The sequence below is a fragment of the Lampris incognitus genome, chromosome 1 (assembly GCF_029633865.1).
Source record: "Lampris incognitus isolate fLamInc1 chromosome 1, fLamInc1.hap2, whole genome shotgun sequence".
In the NCBI taxonomy this organism is placed as follows: Eukaryota; Metazoa; Chordata; class Actinopteri; order Lampriformes; family Lampridae; genus Lampris; species Lampris incognitus.
Window position 1 is genome coordinate 28,368,317 of NC_079211.1, and position 16,067 is coordinate 28,384,383.

Genomic DNA, 16,067 nt, shown 5'->3' on the forward strand with positions numbered 1-16,067 from the left:
GCGATGCCGTCAAATCCAAAAGGGTGTGATTAAAATGTCCCCTCCTGTTTTTTTTTAATGTTTTTTTTTAACTCCTAGTCCCAGGTGCTGTACTGCGAAACTCGTCCTTTAATTTGAGACAGCAGCAATCGAAGACGCCGACACAGAGCCGGCCTGCTTTCGCTATTATTGAACACAGCTAACAGACGTTAAGGCTGAGAATAGGATTGGGGAGGCACGCTGTAAAAGGTGAGAAAACCTTTTTTTTCCTCTCTTGGAGAGGGTGGGGTGGATTTTAAAATGGTTTTGGTTTACGATACAGTCGGTGCCAAGCTTTCTCTTCGGTCAATCAGTAATGAAATTTAAACCGATACGTTTAAACACCAAAAGTTGGCCTTTGCAACTGTCAACATGAGAGGATAGAGATTACAAGATTATATGGTGCACAGCCGCTAAAGTTAAACCTATTAGTTACATACAGCCCATCTATCTAACAAGTCAGCGTTATAATGGCACCTGTTATTAATTAGTGCAGGGCGACGTGGAAAATATAACCACCATGACGAATTTTACACGAGATAGACAGATAGATAGATGACATCTGTTTACATATATGCACATACCATAGCTAAGCATCCAACTGAGGTTAATCACATGACATCTGTTTACATAAATACCATGTTTAAGAATCCAACTGAGGTTAATCACATTTCACTGTTTGGTAATGTAAAGAACAAACCAAAACTATTTATCACATACCCAGTTTCCCATCGGGGAAACTGGGTATGTGATATTCTGATTCTGATAACACCCTCTCAAATATTCCAGATCTCATTTTGTGGGAAATTTTAGGTTGTAGATTCTCGTTATCATTATACACAGTATACAACGAAACTGTGCATCACGGTATGACAATATCTGAATTTCATTACAATACCATTGAAAAACGATTAAATGATGATATTGAATTATTGTCCAGCCCTACCAGCTAATATCGTTTCAGTAAATAAAAAAAAAAGTCTGGAGTTTTGTCTGAGGACTAAGGACTGAGACAGACTTTTCTGTCTGTCTTTCTGTGGTGGTTCTTTGATGTGTTCACCTGCAGAGAGCCTGTGTGCAGCAGCAGGTTGGGAGACAGGGAACGGTGGTATCGTGTCTTGTGATGGCCTTGTTGACACTGCATAGGACCCCGTCTATCTCTACAGCGCCGGTGAGTCCCATGTCGCCCACCTTTTACAACAGCCTAACAAGCAAGCCATCTTATCTTTCATCCTATCTACTCTTGTTTACCATTTGTGTTTTCACTGCACATCATATACCACCCTGATATTTTTTTTTTTTTACACTAAGCCATTTGATATACTGACCATGCCTTAATAGATCACCCATGCATAACCCTGTTAGCTCTGACAAAAGAACAATCTTTGCCCATGGCTGTTTAACTGGGAGGAGTGATCCTTTTTTTAGAGGGTGTATTTTTATTTCAGTGTACTTCCGAAGCTGCTTTATTTCTCAATTGTTGTCAGTGCCGAGATAGCATTGATGGTCTGTGATAAAGTAGGCCCTAGCTGGAAAGCAAATGTGCCGCAGACATGCCCAAATCAAAATAATGACACTTAAAACATTTAATTAGTTCTCGTACCCAAACCCTTACTGCCACTTGTGTGTTTTTCTTTACAACAAATTGAGTAATATATGTACGTACACACAGTCTTATTATCCTTTGTCTGTGACTTTATCTGCTCTTCTTGCATTCTGTCACTTTTTCCCATCTATCGTAACAGTGTATGGCCATTCTGGTGCTGTGTTGGCCTTTTGTGGAAATGACCAGGTGACATTTTTCTTGCCTACAGCTAAACCCCAACACCCTGACCTTGGATCCAAGTCTACATCTTTGCATATTTTGTCTCTGAGTCTTAAAACTCTGTTAACTCATTTTCTCTCCTTCTCTTTTCCTTTTAAAATCCCCATCATTTCCTCTCCTGCCCCCTGCCCACATTTTTTATTTTTCCTCTGTTTTTTCAACTCTGTCTGGACTTGTCAGTTGCATAACAGGTAATCTTACTGTCTCACCTTGAACTTGATAAAGCAGCTACTCCCCTCTCCCCCGCTTCTCTTGCTTTCTTTATATTTCCCCCTTTTAATTCTGTCATTGTTCTGTCACTTTATATTTCTTCCTTTGTGTCTCCCTTTCCCTGATTCCAAATCCCTCTTTGTTTGTTTGTTTGTTTGTTTTTTGGGGGGAGGGGGTGTTTCTCTCTCTTTTATTGGCCCTTCACTACTCCTTATCTTTGCTGTTGCACATTTCACCAGAGAAGTTATTGAACCTATTTCTGTTCATACACACCTGCACTTATGTTCTAGTATCCCAAACATCTGAGATATCGGAACCTGTAAGAATAAATAGGAAATTAAACCTTGACTGATTATAATATACAGAGAAATATATCTAAGCTTAATGATGCCTATCTCAGCACACACACTGTTATAGATAGGATTTTTGAATTTCCAAGATTATTTCCTGCCTTACAGGCTTGTTAAATTGGTTAAGCTGTTATCTATTTTCATTTGTCATCTAAGGATGAAGTCATCCCTAGAGGAGGAAGACTTCAGAAAAGGTACAAGTACACAGATGTACATGTTGAGTTTTATTACAATTATACTGAAATAACTACCATTTTTTTGGTAACACTTAATCATGTTTCCAGAGCAGTGAATTTACTAATGATTCTCCCCCAGGGAAAGCTTTGCCCTGGTCAAGGGGGCTGTCCTTCTGCTTGAAGGGGATGAGAGGGCAGGACCTCCTGAAGAGTTGTCGCCCACTCACAGTGAGCCTTTGGAGCTGGGGGGAGGGGCTTCAGGCACAGGCCACAGACACCTGCACGCCATGGTATCATTACTCCGACCAGAGGATACCATCAAACTGGTAGGGTCTCAGGTCTTATATATACACACACACACACACACTCACACTCACACACACACACACACACACACACACACACATATATATATATATATATATATATATATACAGTGCATCCGGAAAGTATTCACACCCCTTCACTTTCCCCACATTTTGTTATGTTACAGCCTTATTCCAAAATGGATTAAATTCCTTTTTTTTCTCATCAATCTACACACAATATCCCATGATGACAAAGTGAAAAAGGTTTTGTAGAAATTTTTGCAAATTTATTAAAAAATAAAAAACTGAAATATTGCATGTACATAAGTATTCGCACCCTTTGCTATGACACTCAAAATGAACTCAGGTTCCTCCTGTTTCCACTGATCATCCTTGAGATGTTTCTACATCTTGATTGGAGTCCATCTCTAGTAAATTCAATTGATTGGACATGATTTGGAAAGGCACACACACCTGTCTATATAAGGTCCCACTGTTGACAGTGCATGTCAGAGCAGAAACCAAGCCATGAAGTCAAAGGAATTGTCTGTGGACCTCCGAGACAGGATTGTATCGAAGCACAGATCTGGGGAAGGGTACAAAAAAATGTCTACAGCTTTGAAGGTCCCAAAGACGACAGTGGTCTCCATCATTCATAAATGGAAGAAGTTTGGATCCACCAGGACTCTTCCTAGAGCTGGCCGCCCAGCCAAACTGAGCAATCAGGGGAGAAGGGCCTTGGTCAGGGAGGTGACCAAGAACCCGATGGTCACTCTGACAGAGCTCCAGCGTTCCTCTGTGGAGATGGGAGAACCTTCCAGAAGGACAACCATCTCTGCAGCACTCTACCAGTCAGGCCTTTATGGTAGAGTGTCCAGACGGAAGCCTCTGCTCAGTAAAAGGCACATGACAGCCTGCTTGGAGTTTGCCAGAAAGTACCTAAAGGACACTCGGACCATGAGAAACAAGATTCTCTGGTCTGATGAAACCAAGATTGAACTCTTTGGCCTGAATTCCAAACGTCATGTCTGGAGGAAACCAGGCACCTCTCATCACCTTGCTAATACCATCCCTACGGTGAAGCATGATGGTGGCAGCATCATGCTGTGGGGATGTTCTTCAGCAGCAGGAACTGGGAGACTAGTCAGGATCGAGGGAAAAATGAATGGAGCAAAGTACAGAGAGATCCTTGATGAAAACCTGCTCCAGAGCGCTCAGGACCTCAGACTGGGGCAAAGGTTTACCTTTCAACACGACAACGTCCCTAAGCACACAGCCAAGACAACGAAGGAGTGGCTTCGGGACAAGTCTGTGAATGTCCTTGAGTGGCCCAGCCAGAGCCCAGACTTGAACCCCATTGAACATATCTGGAAAGACCTGAAAATAGCTGTGCAGCGACGCTCCCCATCTAACCTTACAGAGCTCGAGAGGATCTGCAGAGAAAAATGGGAGAAATACCCCAAATATAGGTATGCCAAGCTTGTAGCTTCATACCCAAGAAAACTTGAGGCTGTAATTGCTGCCAAGGGTGCCTCAACCAAGTACTGAGTAAAGGGTGTGAACACTTATGTACATGCAATTTTTCAGTTTTTTATTTTTAATAAATTTGCAAAAATTTCTACAAAACCTTTTTCGCTTTGTCGTTATGGGGTATTGTATGTAGGTCGATGAGAAAAAAACAGGAATTTAATCCATTTTGGAATAAGGCTGTAACATAACGAAATGTGGGGAAAGTGAAGGGGTGTGAATACTTTCCGGATGCACTGTATGTATATATATATATATATTATATATATATATATAAAATGCTTATACACCACAAATTTGATCAGTAAAGTTACATTCCATTTGGGATTGATTGTTGTTGTTTTTTTTAAGGCCATTTTCTCACCCTTGAACCTTGCCAAACGCTTCCTTAACAGTAATTTGTCACTAAGTCATATTTTGGACAGTCTTAAATAATGGAATTAATGGCTCGCTTTTCAAACTTCTGAACAGCTCCCAGTGTTTGGTGTATATGGTTATTTATTTCTAGATTTTTATGTTTACCATGAAAGCTTACCGAGTACATATTCTCCCTTCCAGCAAAGCCCTGTTTGAGCTTCACACAGTAAAGCACATTCACACCTTGTAGATGCCTGGCATAACAACATTCCTCTTCTCCTGTTTGCTATGAAGCTGCTTCATTGGAGAAATTAGGGGTTACATGTTCTGCTCAATGGCATCTCAATGCTTGTTGTCAAAAAGGGAAAGGGGCACGCTTTACTATTATCTAGTTGTATTTTTCCACATAATTTTATTTCATCATCCGTTTCTCTAATTTCAGGGCCCACATGATTGTCTGTGTCTTATAATGTATTAAGGCTGCAACTAACAGTTATTTTCATGATCAATTAATTGATTGAGTTTCTCTCATTCAACTAATCATTTCAGCACTAAGATATAGTATGTGTATATATGAATGTCAACAGACCTATCGCTCATTGACCTCATCCTCTATTGTCCCTCTCTTGGAACACCCCATCCTGTGTTCTGTCATTCCATCCTGTCCCCTCGGCCTGTCTCTCTTTTTTTTTTTGCATGCTGTAACACAGGCAGTGCAGTTGGAGTCAGCCAGTCCCGTCAGAGTAAGGTATCTCATTGTTGTCTCCACCCTCAACAACAAACATGAGAGCATTCTTCTAGGCATGGATTTCACCAGCACAGACAGGTGTGTGTGTGTGTGTGTGTGTGTGTGTGTGTGTGTGCGTGCGCACATGAAAATGCAAGCATGCATGTATGTAATCAAGATGCTGGTGTACTGTCTCACGGTGATTGCATAGGATAAGGTTCCGTTGATACATACCAGTAAAATATACTGTCATGCCTCCTCCCTCGTTGGTATTCTTTCTTTTCTTGGTTCCTGTCTCATTTCCTTTCTCATTTTCAGTGATCACTGCACCATTGGCTTGGTTCTGCCAGTATGGAGCGACACACAAGTGTACCTGGATGGAGATGGGTAAGAAACAAACGGGGAAGGGGAATGAAGTGGGGATTCAAAGCAAATGTGGCCTTCTGAGGATTCTGTGGAGTTGGAGCACAGGCGCTGTTGGACTGCTGTCTGGGACTGCAGCCAGAGACAATATGAAAAAATGAGAAATATGCTTGTTTACGGAGTTGAATCATTCCCTGTAAATTACATTGGCTCCAGCCTCAGGCACTCTCTATGTCAACATATACACCAGGTATCCTCGTACAGAGTTAAATACTTTAATAGTTGTCTATGTCTGTTAATGTTAGAGAATTAAGGCCTGCTGATAGGCTTGCATAACCTAGTAGCCAAGTATTTTTTTTTTCTAGTTCTCTCTTGCCTGGCTTCAAGCTCTGTTTTATTTTTCCTCTTCTACTATGCTATAGTGTCAAGTCAAAGGTGGATTATTTTAATTATTAAGGATTGACATATCTGTCTTAACCAGGAGTGGATGACTACAGTCAGTCATTTTTAGTTGGCTAGTTTAACTTTTGGGTCTGTTTGATGCCTAAATGATGGTGTTTTTTGTTTTTGTTTTTTAGATCAGACTAGAGGGAAAGTAAATGTCAAGACTGGGCTAAATCTGGTAACACTTCAGCTTTCGAATTCAGCTGTCTTTAGAGAAGAATATGCATAAGGAGAGCACAATTTCAGAACTGGAACTGAGAGTAAACTAATAGCATGGGCCCAGTGATATCCTGGGTTCACTATTATTATTGTTTTATAAGGGGATCTTGTGGAAAAGGCACTCATGTGTTGGGACTCAGTTTGATAGAAGATACTTTTATCAGTGGTCATGTCTCAGCAACAAGCAATGCAGATCCACACTTTCTGATGCACATATTTTCTGCTTTCACCTCCTGTTTAGCTCCTGTTGTTCTCTCTCTCTCTATCTGTCTGACCCTCACTTTCTCATGTTTACATGTATTTAGCTACAGAACCTTTTCATTCTCAGTTACATTCAACTTGAATTTTTTTCATTTTCCTTGTGTTTTCATTTGTTGAAGCTTCTTACTGAGATAAGTATTTCCTCATTCCCGTGATTTGGCCATTCTTGTCCTCTGATTATTCTATCCCTTTTCTTTTCTGTTCTCTCCAGGGGTTTTACTGTGACCTCAGCAGAGGAGACAAGGATATTCAAGCCCGTCTCTATACAGACCATGTGGTGGGTCCAATACTGACAGCCCAGTTATTGAAAAAAAAGAAAAAGAAACACGCATTGTATTTTCAGCTAAATAAGTGATATTCAGCCATGTGTATGCAGTTTTTCTCAAAGCAAACCTACCAGCTGATTTCAATTATCCCCCCCCATCGGTAAAATCTGGTGTGGTGTTTGTTGGAAAGAAAACCTGCATACACGTGGCCCTCCATGGCACATGGTCGAATACCACTTATTAGACCTTTACCTCATCCATATCACCCATAGTATGTTGGGTGATATGTTGATAATGAGCAACTGTAAAATCTGTTAATCACATTTCTTTCAGTAGCATCGTGCGGAAATTCTGAGAAAATCAACTCTTTTTATAAGTCATATGTGTATAATCGGGAATTTCCTTGGGGACATTCTTCATATATCCAGCGCATCGCATCCACTTCCACTGCCCAACAATCCCATGACTTTTCTCGCCCCTACATCTTAAAGCTACAATCCCAAAAACTTACCTTCAAATAAATGAAGAAAAACTCAAGTTTTCATAGCTAACAAGCAGCTATTATGGACCAAGCTCGTAGAAGATCTTTACCAACAGATACTACCACAACAAGAGCTAAAACCCAGATTAAACCATGCATTTTTTTCTTTTGCTGTGGGGAGGTGCTGACACAACAGCACTGGTTACTCTGCTTCATTTGAAACAGCTCTCTGACAATCTGAATGGACAAACACCAATACAGTTACCAGTATCACAATAGGTGTCAGAAACGTTAAGGACTGAGGCTTCAAGATTTTTTTTTTATTATTACATATTTTCTGTACTTACTTTCTGCATCCTTCATGGTGAGTGTGCAGTTGGAATGACAGATGGGTTCAAGGTGGAGGTGGGATTACATCAAGGATCGGCTCTGAGCCATTTCTTGTTTGCACTGGTGATGGACAGGTTGACGGATGAGATCAGACAAGAGTCTTCGTGGACTATGATGTTTGCAGATGACATTGTGATCTGTAGTGAGAGTAGGGTGCAAGTTGAGGAGAGCCTGGAGATGTGGAGGTATGCACTGGATAGAAGAGGAATGAAAGTCAGTAGGAGCAAGACGGAATACCTATGCGTGAATGAGAGGGAGGACAGTGGAATGGTGAGGATGCAAGGAGTAGAGGTGACAAAGGCATATGAGTTTAAATACTTGGGGTCAACTGTCCAAAGTAACGGGAGTGCAGAAGAGAGTGCAGGTAGGGTGGGGTGGGTGGAGAAGAGTGTCAGGAATGATTTGTGACAGAAGGGTACCAGCAAGAGTTAAAGGAAAGGTTTACAAGATGGTTGTGACACCAGCTATGTTATATGGTTTGGAGACAGCGGCACTGACGAAAAACAGGAGGCGGAGCTGGAGGTGGCAGAGTTGAAGATGCTAAGATTTTCATTGGGAGTGACAAAGGAGGACAGGATTAGGAACGATTATATTTTATATTAGAAGGACAGCTCAAGTTGGACGGTTTGGAGACAAAGCAAGAAAGGCAATATTGAGATGGCTTGGACGTGTGGAGGACAGATACTAGGTATATTGGGAGAAGAATGCTGAATATGGAGCTTCTAGGGAAGAGGAAAAGTGGAAGGCCAAAGAGGAGGTTTATGGATGTGGTGAGGGAGGATATGCAGGTGGCTGGTGTGACAGAGGAAGATGCAGAGGACAGGAAGAAATGGAAACGGATGATCCGCTGTGGCGACCCCTAATGGGAGCAGCCAAAAGGAGTACTAGTAGCTTTCTGCATCTTTCACCTCTGTGGCCTCTTATTCAGATACTTTTTTTCTCTCCAATTGTACTTGGTCAATTACCCCACTCTTCTGAGCTGTCCTGGTCGCTGCTCCACCCCCTCTGCCGATCCTGGGAGGGCTGCAGACTACCACATGCCTCCTCCAATATATGTGGAATTGCCAGCGGCTTCTTTTCACCTGACAGTGAGGAGTTTCGCTAGGGGGACATAGTGCGTGGGAGGATCAGGCGCCCCAACTGACCAGAGTAGGCGCTAGTGCAGCGACCAGAACACATACCCAAATCCGGCTTCCCACCCGCAGACACTGCCAATTGTAGGGATGCCCGACCAAGCCGGAGGTAACACGGGGATTCGAACTGGCGAGCCCTGTGTTGGTAGGCAACAGAATAGACCGCCACGCTACCCGGACGCCCCCCCTTATTCAGAGACTTTTTACCATGCTCAACAACAGATATGGATCCTCAACCCCCACCCCTCTTTCTCCTAGGTCAGTGCTGCAGGCGCTGCATGGCTGCTGCGAGCGGGCGGTCAAAGGGGCAGTGATTCCAGGTTGTGGCCTGGATTGGTCCCAGCACTACCACCACCACATTGAGTCTGACCGCTTCTGTCTCAATGAGTGGGAGGCCATGACAGACCTGGAGTCAGTCCGGAGGGACAGTGATGGACAGAGGTGCGTGTGTGTACTTGATATCAGCTCCCCTCTCCCTCTTTCCTTCCCCCATTGTCCCTCTGTTGCCCACTAGTATTCAAAATTGATTTCATCTGATTTGAGCAGCTTGTCGGATAGAGTATCTAAAGAGATGCTAATCAAAGAGCACCTGAGGAACATCATGAGGACTGAAGACCTGGAGAACCTCACGTCTAAAATGGTGTGTGTCTGTCTGTCTGTCTGGCTGGCTGGCTGGCTGGCTGGCTGGCTGGCTGGCTGGCTGGCTGGCTGGCCCCACTACTGTAGATTAATGACAAGTGTTGTGAAAAAGCTGAGTCCTTAGCAGATGCAGGGGGGAGAGGTCATAGAGGGATGAATTAAAGGTTGAGAAAAAAGATGACAGAACTGGATACAATTCTGTAAAGGAAGATTTAGATTAAATCTAGAAACTTTTTGTACAGAAGAGAGAAAATGAAGGGAAGCTTGACTGAATATGAAGGTCAGGGCCAACTGTTCTCTGCTTTTCCAGGTACGCAGTTCTATGGAGTCCAGGATAGGATTTGACTTGAGGTCTTACAAAGAGTTCATTGACAACGAGATGATGGTCACTATGGCCCAGATGGACAAACCCTCCAAGATGTTTGATTACCTTTACCTGGTGAGTGATTTCTCAACTACAAAGTTAGTCCCATTTTAAATGCTTTGGCGAGTAGCCTTGCATTGAGCTTTGGTTGGCAAACTGTCGGAAGAGTCCTGTCTCGAAGATGTGGTCATGTGACTCATACTTCCCCTTTTGCGAGAGTCCTGTGTCTACAGTGATAAGGACGAAAAAGAGCTCCGGGCCCTTTCCTCTTCTCCTCCAAGCCCTTTTGTAATAGCTCCTTTTCTCTTTATCTCTCTGTGGTTTCAGGGCTCTGAGTGGAATGCAGCCAACTTTGAGGAGCTGCAGAAAAACAAGTTGGTCTATTTACTTGTGCCACTTTTATGTGCCTCTTAGTGCTTTTGTTATTTTACATCACTTTTTTTTTTTGTCATTGTAAAATGATAAATTATTAGTTATTAACGTCAATGACTGCAATCATTGTCATATGTTTTTGCAGTGTGGGCTACATCTTGAATGTGACAAGAGAGATTGACAACTTTTTCCCAGAGTCCTTCACCTATATGAACATCAGAGTGTATGATGTTGAGGCCACTGACCTGCTGCCCCACTGGACAGACACATTCAACTTCATCAACATTGCCAGGTTTACCCTGCATTCCTCTTTCCTTGTCTCCATCTTCTCAGAGTTGGTTTAAGAACAAGAGCATCTGCTACCTAGCAGCGATGGCCACTTTAGCAGTTTGCAGTACTTCCTCTTTGTCTGCAGATCATTTTCAGCTACATGAAGGGCCTCAAATTCACAGTAGCAAGTTGTTTGAATTCGCTGTCAACACAGCAAACATATACAAAATACCTCCCCAAAGAGTCATGGTTTCTAGTTGAATTATAACTACAAAGCAGAGAATCTGCTAACTAAACTAAATGTATGCTAATGTGCTGTTCTTTTCATTTTACCCCATTCCCCTGCCTTACCCATACTCTTTTCCATTACCTGGTAGAAGGATAAAAATTCCCCTTAAAACCATAAAACGTATCTCTCTTGACTCCCCAGGAAAAGAGAGAAGGCGGTGCTTGTGCATTGTAAGATGGGCGTGTCGCGCTCTGCATCCACAGTGATAGCCTATACCATGAAGCAGCAGCACTGGCCGCTGGAGGTGGCCCTGAGCTATGTCAGGGAGCGGCGACCCATCGTCAAGCCCAATGATGGCTTCATGAAGCAGCTCCAGACCTACAACGGGATCCTCAACGCTAGGTCAGAAATTGCAGTCAGACTTTAATGAAAATGAAAAGCTCAATTTCAAGATGTGTTAGATAAAAGGGACACCTGCTCCAACAAATTGCTTCTGGCAGAAAGATGAATTTAATATCGAGCTCATTCCAGTTTTAAGTCTGTTTATTTTTATATACAGGAAAGGGATTTGGATTTTTTTTTCTGTGTATGTAAATCAGGAGTGGGAATAAGTTTGTGTGTGTGTGGGAGGGGGGTGTATCTACCTGTGCACTTACGTGAGAACTGTTTGCTTACACTGCACTGCTTCATTCCAGTCAGCAGCGCCACAGTGCACTCTGGAGGCGAAAGTCCAGAGAGCAAAAGAAGTCAATGCACAAAGAGGAAAGAGAGGAGGAGGAGGAGGAAGGAGAGAGCCTAGGAGAGGAGGAAGATGATGAAATTGACAATGAGGGGACTGATGATGAGGACAAAGAGAAAGTTGAGAGTCAAGATGAAAAGAGTGATGCCGTTGGGGATGAGGAGGTGAAAGAAGAAATATCACTGAATTACTGAGAACGTTAGGAATCTATTTAGTACTTTTTAAAAGAGTAACTGAACAACATGCTTAAATAATGTTTATTGAGGGGAAAAAGCTAAAATATATCCTCATTTCAATGGAAGTCATCAATCCTGGATGAAATCTCTTGTGTGCAAATATGATAATACCCACAGCGATAACTTTGCCAATATTGTGTATCCCTGCTGGCTAAACTCTGCTATAGACATGCAGACCCCCATGCTTATGCATCCAAATAGTTGTCAACAGACAGGACAAATATGTGTAAATAAAAAAATACATATATAAATATTACTGATCTCATGGACCAGACAGTGTCTGATCCTAACAAACCACTCCCCATTCTTGTTTGCTCTTGTAGCACAGACCTCTGAGCATGTTTCAAAGAGTAAGGGCCAAAGCACAGCTGATACCAGGGGGTGGTGTTACTCTTTAAAACTGTGAGATAAACGCTAGTTTACACCTTTTTTTTTTAACTATCCTCTTTTCCTTGTCCTTTTTATCCCAATTATCATCATGTGTTCATGTACGCAAACACCAAGGTGTTTGAAGACCTCACCCCCAATGCAGGATCCACTGAAGGACCCATGGCCTGTAATCCTATCATCACCATACACGATGAGGACAAAGTGAGCATGCTGTCATACATAACTTCAGTGTCCCAATTTACACTGTCATCTGAGTCTGACTGTAGCTGTTCCTGTTCCTCGTTTTTTCCCTTCTGTACATGTTCCTCTCCTTTATTACACATCTTCTCCATGTTCTTTACCTCTCACCTCTAGGCTTCTCAAAGTCCTAATCGCAGTAGCAGGATGAACCTCTTCTCGCTCATGCAGTCCATCAGTGAACTAGACGATGGCAACAAAGGGCTCGATCAGGTAAATTAGAGGACGATCTAAAGAGGAAGGGACAGAGGATGAGGAGAAAATAAACAGTTTGAAGCTTGCATTGCTCAGTTATTTCCCCAGTGCTTTAAAAGCCATACTGTAGTCCTTTCTTTCCCAACCTTTGCATTCTAACTGGTTTATAACACTGCTATAAACTCAAGTTGCACATGTGCATATTATTGGTGGCATGACGGCTTTCTTTTGATTTGGTTATTTAGAACAAAGTGAAAACGGCAACATGCAACATAGTATGATTATTCAGTCATTCATTATCCAAACCGCATATCCTGCTCTGAGGGTTGCGGGGATGCTGGAGTCTATCCCAGCAGTCATTGGGCAGCAGGCGGGGAGACACCCTGGATAGGCTGCCAGGTCATCACAGAGCCAACACATTTACACCTAGGGGCAATGTAGTATGGCCGATTCACCCGACCTGCATGTCTTTGGACTGTGGGTGGAAACCGGAGCACCCGGAGGAAACCCACACAGACATGAGGAGAACATGCAAACTCCACACAGAGGACGACCTGGGACGACCCTCAAGGTTGGACTACCCCGGGGTTCAAACCCTGGATCTTCTTGCTGTGAGGCAACCGCGCTAACCAGTGTGCCACCGCGCAGCGCAGTTATAATAATTCAACCTCATTCAAAAACTCGGTTCACTAACAAAACTTGGCATGTATTCCTATTAAAAATGTAATATGAAAGATTTTAGGGCACTCAAACATCTTTAAAATATGAGGTCAGAGAAATCCTTGCATGAAACTACTGAGTGAAACGCCATTACCATAGACCTCAGCTAGCTGGTGTGTGGGTCAGGCATCACAAAAAAGTGCCTTGACATAGTATGTCTTACTGTCCACATGACTTGTCAAAAAGCCAAATGCATTTAGCTAGATTAGTCAGCATAAGGACACCAAAAAAAGTAGCCTGCAACAATGTGAACATTTTTTGTACGATTATTTGTTTATGATTTATTATTTATTGTATGATAAACTTTGAAGTTGATCATTATATTTGTTATTTATTTGTTATTAATTTATTAGATAATGTGGAACTATGTTTTGTATGTTGGCACAACAAACAAGTCTCACCATGCTTGGCTCTTAATGTTATTACCAAAGTGAGATGTTTCTGGATCATATTTAACAAATACGTTATAGGATCAGAAGGAGAAGAGGAGAACCTTCTCAGAGGAGAAGCTTCAATCCAAAGACATGTAGGTCAGGTGAATCGGCCATGCTAAATGGTCTCTAGTATGAATGTATTGGCCCTGTGATGGACTGGCAGCCTATCCAGGGTGTCTCCCCGCCTGCCGCCTAATGTCTTCTGGGATAGGTTCCAGCATCCCGCGACCCCAATTGGATAAGCAGCTTGGATAATGGATGGATGGATGGTTATTTAGAACAAAGTGAAAATGGCAACGTGCAACATAGACACTTAACTTTTTATTAGATAATTTAATCATACTTTAAATATGAAAATATTTTGTCATCTGTCTTGTGTGTAGTTTTAAAGGTTAAGTGCTGTACTCACACAATCAGTTATGTTCATAGCCATCTAAAAAACAGAATTCAACATTTGCGTAGTTCTTTGAGCCGTATCTTTGTTCTGTTTTGATTTCATGATGTTTTAATCTGCCCAGGTATTTTTTTTTTATATTTTGTTTCCTGCTACCTGTAAATCCTTATTATGCAGGATTGACTGACTTCATAATGTCTTTTAAATGTTAAAACTATTGACTTATTTCTCACTCTACTTTTTCTGTTCTAGTTGCCTGGTAATACAACACGATCTCCAGGACAGCGAAGACGAAGCCAGGGCCGAAGGGGTCTGACTCACCAGAGAGCCTGTGTGGACATTTCACCTGAACCACATAGTTGGACAGAGGCTGGAAAACCACTTGCAGATGATGGAGCAGGGAAGTCATAAGGCAGTTAAAAAAAAAAAGAGAGAAAGAATGAAAATGGCCAGAAGACCTCAAGAGATGGTTAGAAGTAACAAAAATTAGAGGGTGTCCCATACAAGATGGGAAATAAAATGAGTCAGAAAACAAAACTCTCTTGTAGGAGACAATAGGAAGAGATTATTTTATGCGACTGCTTCAATAGATATGGTTAACACATGCCAAGATATTTATTCTGATACTGTATTGTGTGGCTTTGCATTTTAGATTATTCAATTGTGATGCAAGTTTCAGTTTTTTTTCAAGTCTTTTATTGTAAAGCTCTGTTCAGAACCTCAAAGCTCCATTATTTGCTCTTGTTTGTAAAATGATTTTTTTACTGCAGCAGTATTTTGACACCAGATCAACAATGTGACCATAGTGTGTAAGCTATCTGGTTGTTGAAATGTTGAGGTATGTACATTTATGTACTTCTGTTTTACTTTTAGTATGTATCCTACTACTACTCATGGATGTAAAAATCTCCATTTTAGTGTCTTAGCCAAACCTCTCTTTTACCTTCCATATTCATTCCTGTTCAGAATTAATTTTTATTAGCTGAGTAAGTTTGCACATACAAATAATTGGACTTCGTGAACTGTTGGCATGGAACTAGCAGCTGATCCAATCTATGCAGTTACAGTTCTAATGTACTTTTTTCCGTTTGCTAATTCAATGCTGTATGCTGCCAGTCTTTTATTTTTTTACACATATTTGATCTTAGGTATCAATTTTACATTTCTTTCTTGAGGACATATGTATTTACAAATGGGAGAGTTTAATATACAGAATTTGTGCATTGTGGAATGAGTTGGGACCAGTTTCATGGCACAAGTCTGTATGCCAAACATTGTATTGTATCAGTGTGTCAAGGCGAGTTTAAAATTGAAAATCTGCTGAAAAAATATTGAAAATGATCTAACAATTTTCAAATCAGTATGACAAGTACGTAATGGATTCCAGGTGTTCAATAGCTTTTAAAACATATTTTCCAGGTTAGGATGGATGCAGTAAGTAGCAGCAGTACTGCAATATATATCTTCTTTTTTTTGGAGGGGAGGGTGGTTAACATCTTACTTTCCTTATCAAGGCGACATAAAAATTGTACTTGTGTATGAGTGCCTTCAGCCAGAGATTGATATCACACTATGACCAATGTATTTATAATCTGTATTCACAACCAGGTGGTGGATTTTCATAAGGGTGCAATATGCTGTCCTAATGTTTTACATAGTATAAACTTACTGTGCATTTTTTAACATATAAACAGGTAATTTAGGTGCCTGTTATCAAACCTTTGTACTTGTCAGTCGCCTACCTGTGAGGGTGACTCAGTGCCAAAGTGGTGTTGTAATTGATCAGATTCATT

At 41.6% G+C, this 16,067-nt stretch overlaps 1 protein-coding gene across 1 annotated transcript; it reads left to right on the top strand.

The window, feature by feature from the left end:
• The first annotated feature begins 14 nt into the window (after nucleotides 1–14).
• si:ch211-203d1.3 (protein phosphatase Slingshot homolog 3) lies at nucleotides 15–15,426 on the top strand. The gene is made up of 17 exons (XM_056282416.1): nucleotides 15–228; nucleotides 1,085–1,189; nucleotides 2,560–2,597; nucleotides 2,719–2,905; nucleotides 5,482–5,597; nucleotides 5,817–5,885; nucleotides 6,997–7,062; nucleotides 9,314–9,496; nucleotides 9,602–9,695; nucleotides 10,005–10,133; nucleotides 10,386–10,432; nucleotides 10,576–10,722; nucleotides 11,131–11,331; nucleotides 11,625–11,832; nucleotides 12,409–12,495; nucleotides 12,649–12,744; nucleotides 14,527–15,426. The coding sequence occupies exons 2-17, from the start codon at nucleotides 1,142–1,144 to the stop codon at nucleotides 14,683–14,685; spliced, it is 1,875 nt and encodes a 624-aa protein (XP_056138391.1). The 5' UTR covers nucleotides 15–228; nucleotides 1,085–1,141; the 3' UTR covers nucleotides 14,686–15,426.
• Nucleotides 15,427–16,067: the final 641 nt, after the last annotated feature.

Coding starts and splice junctions, on each gene's coding strand:
- si:ch211-203d1.3 (XM_056282416.1), top strand. CDS start 1,142: ATGGCCTTGTTGACACTGCATAGGACCCCGTCTATCTCTACAGCGCCG. Junction 10,134..10,385: donor TGTTTGATTACCTTTACCTG/GTGAGTGATTTC, acceptor CTGTGGTTTCAG/GGCTCTGAGTGGAATGCAGC. Junction 10,723..11,130: donor AACTTCATCAACATTGCCAG/GTTTACCCTGCA, acceptor TTGACTCCCCAG/GAAAAGAGAGAAGGCGGTGC.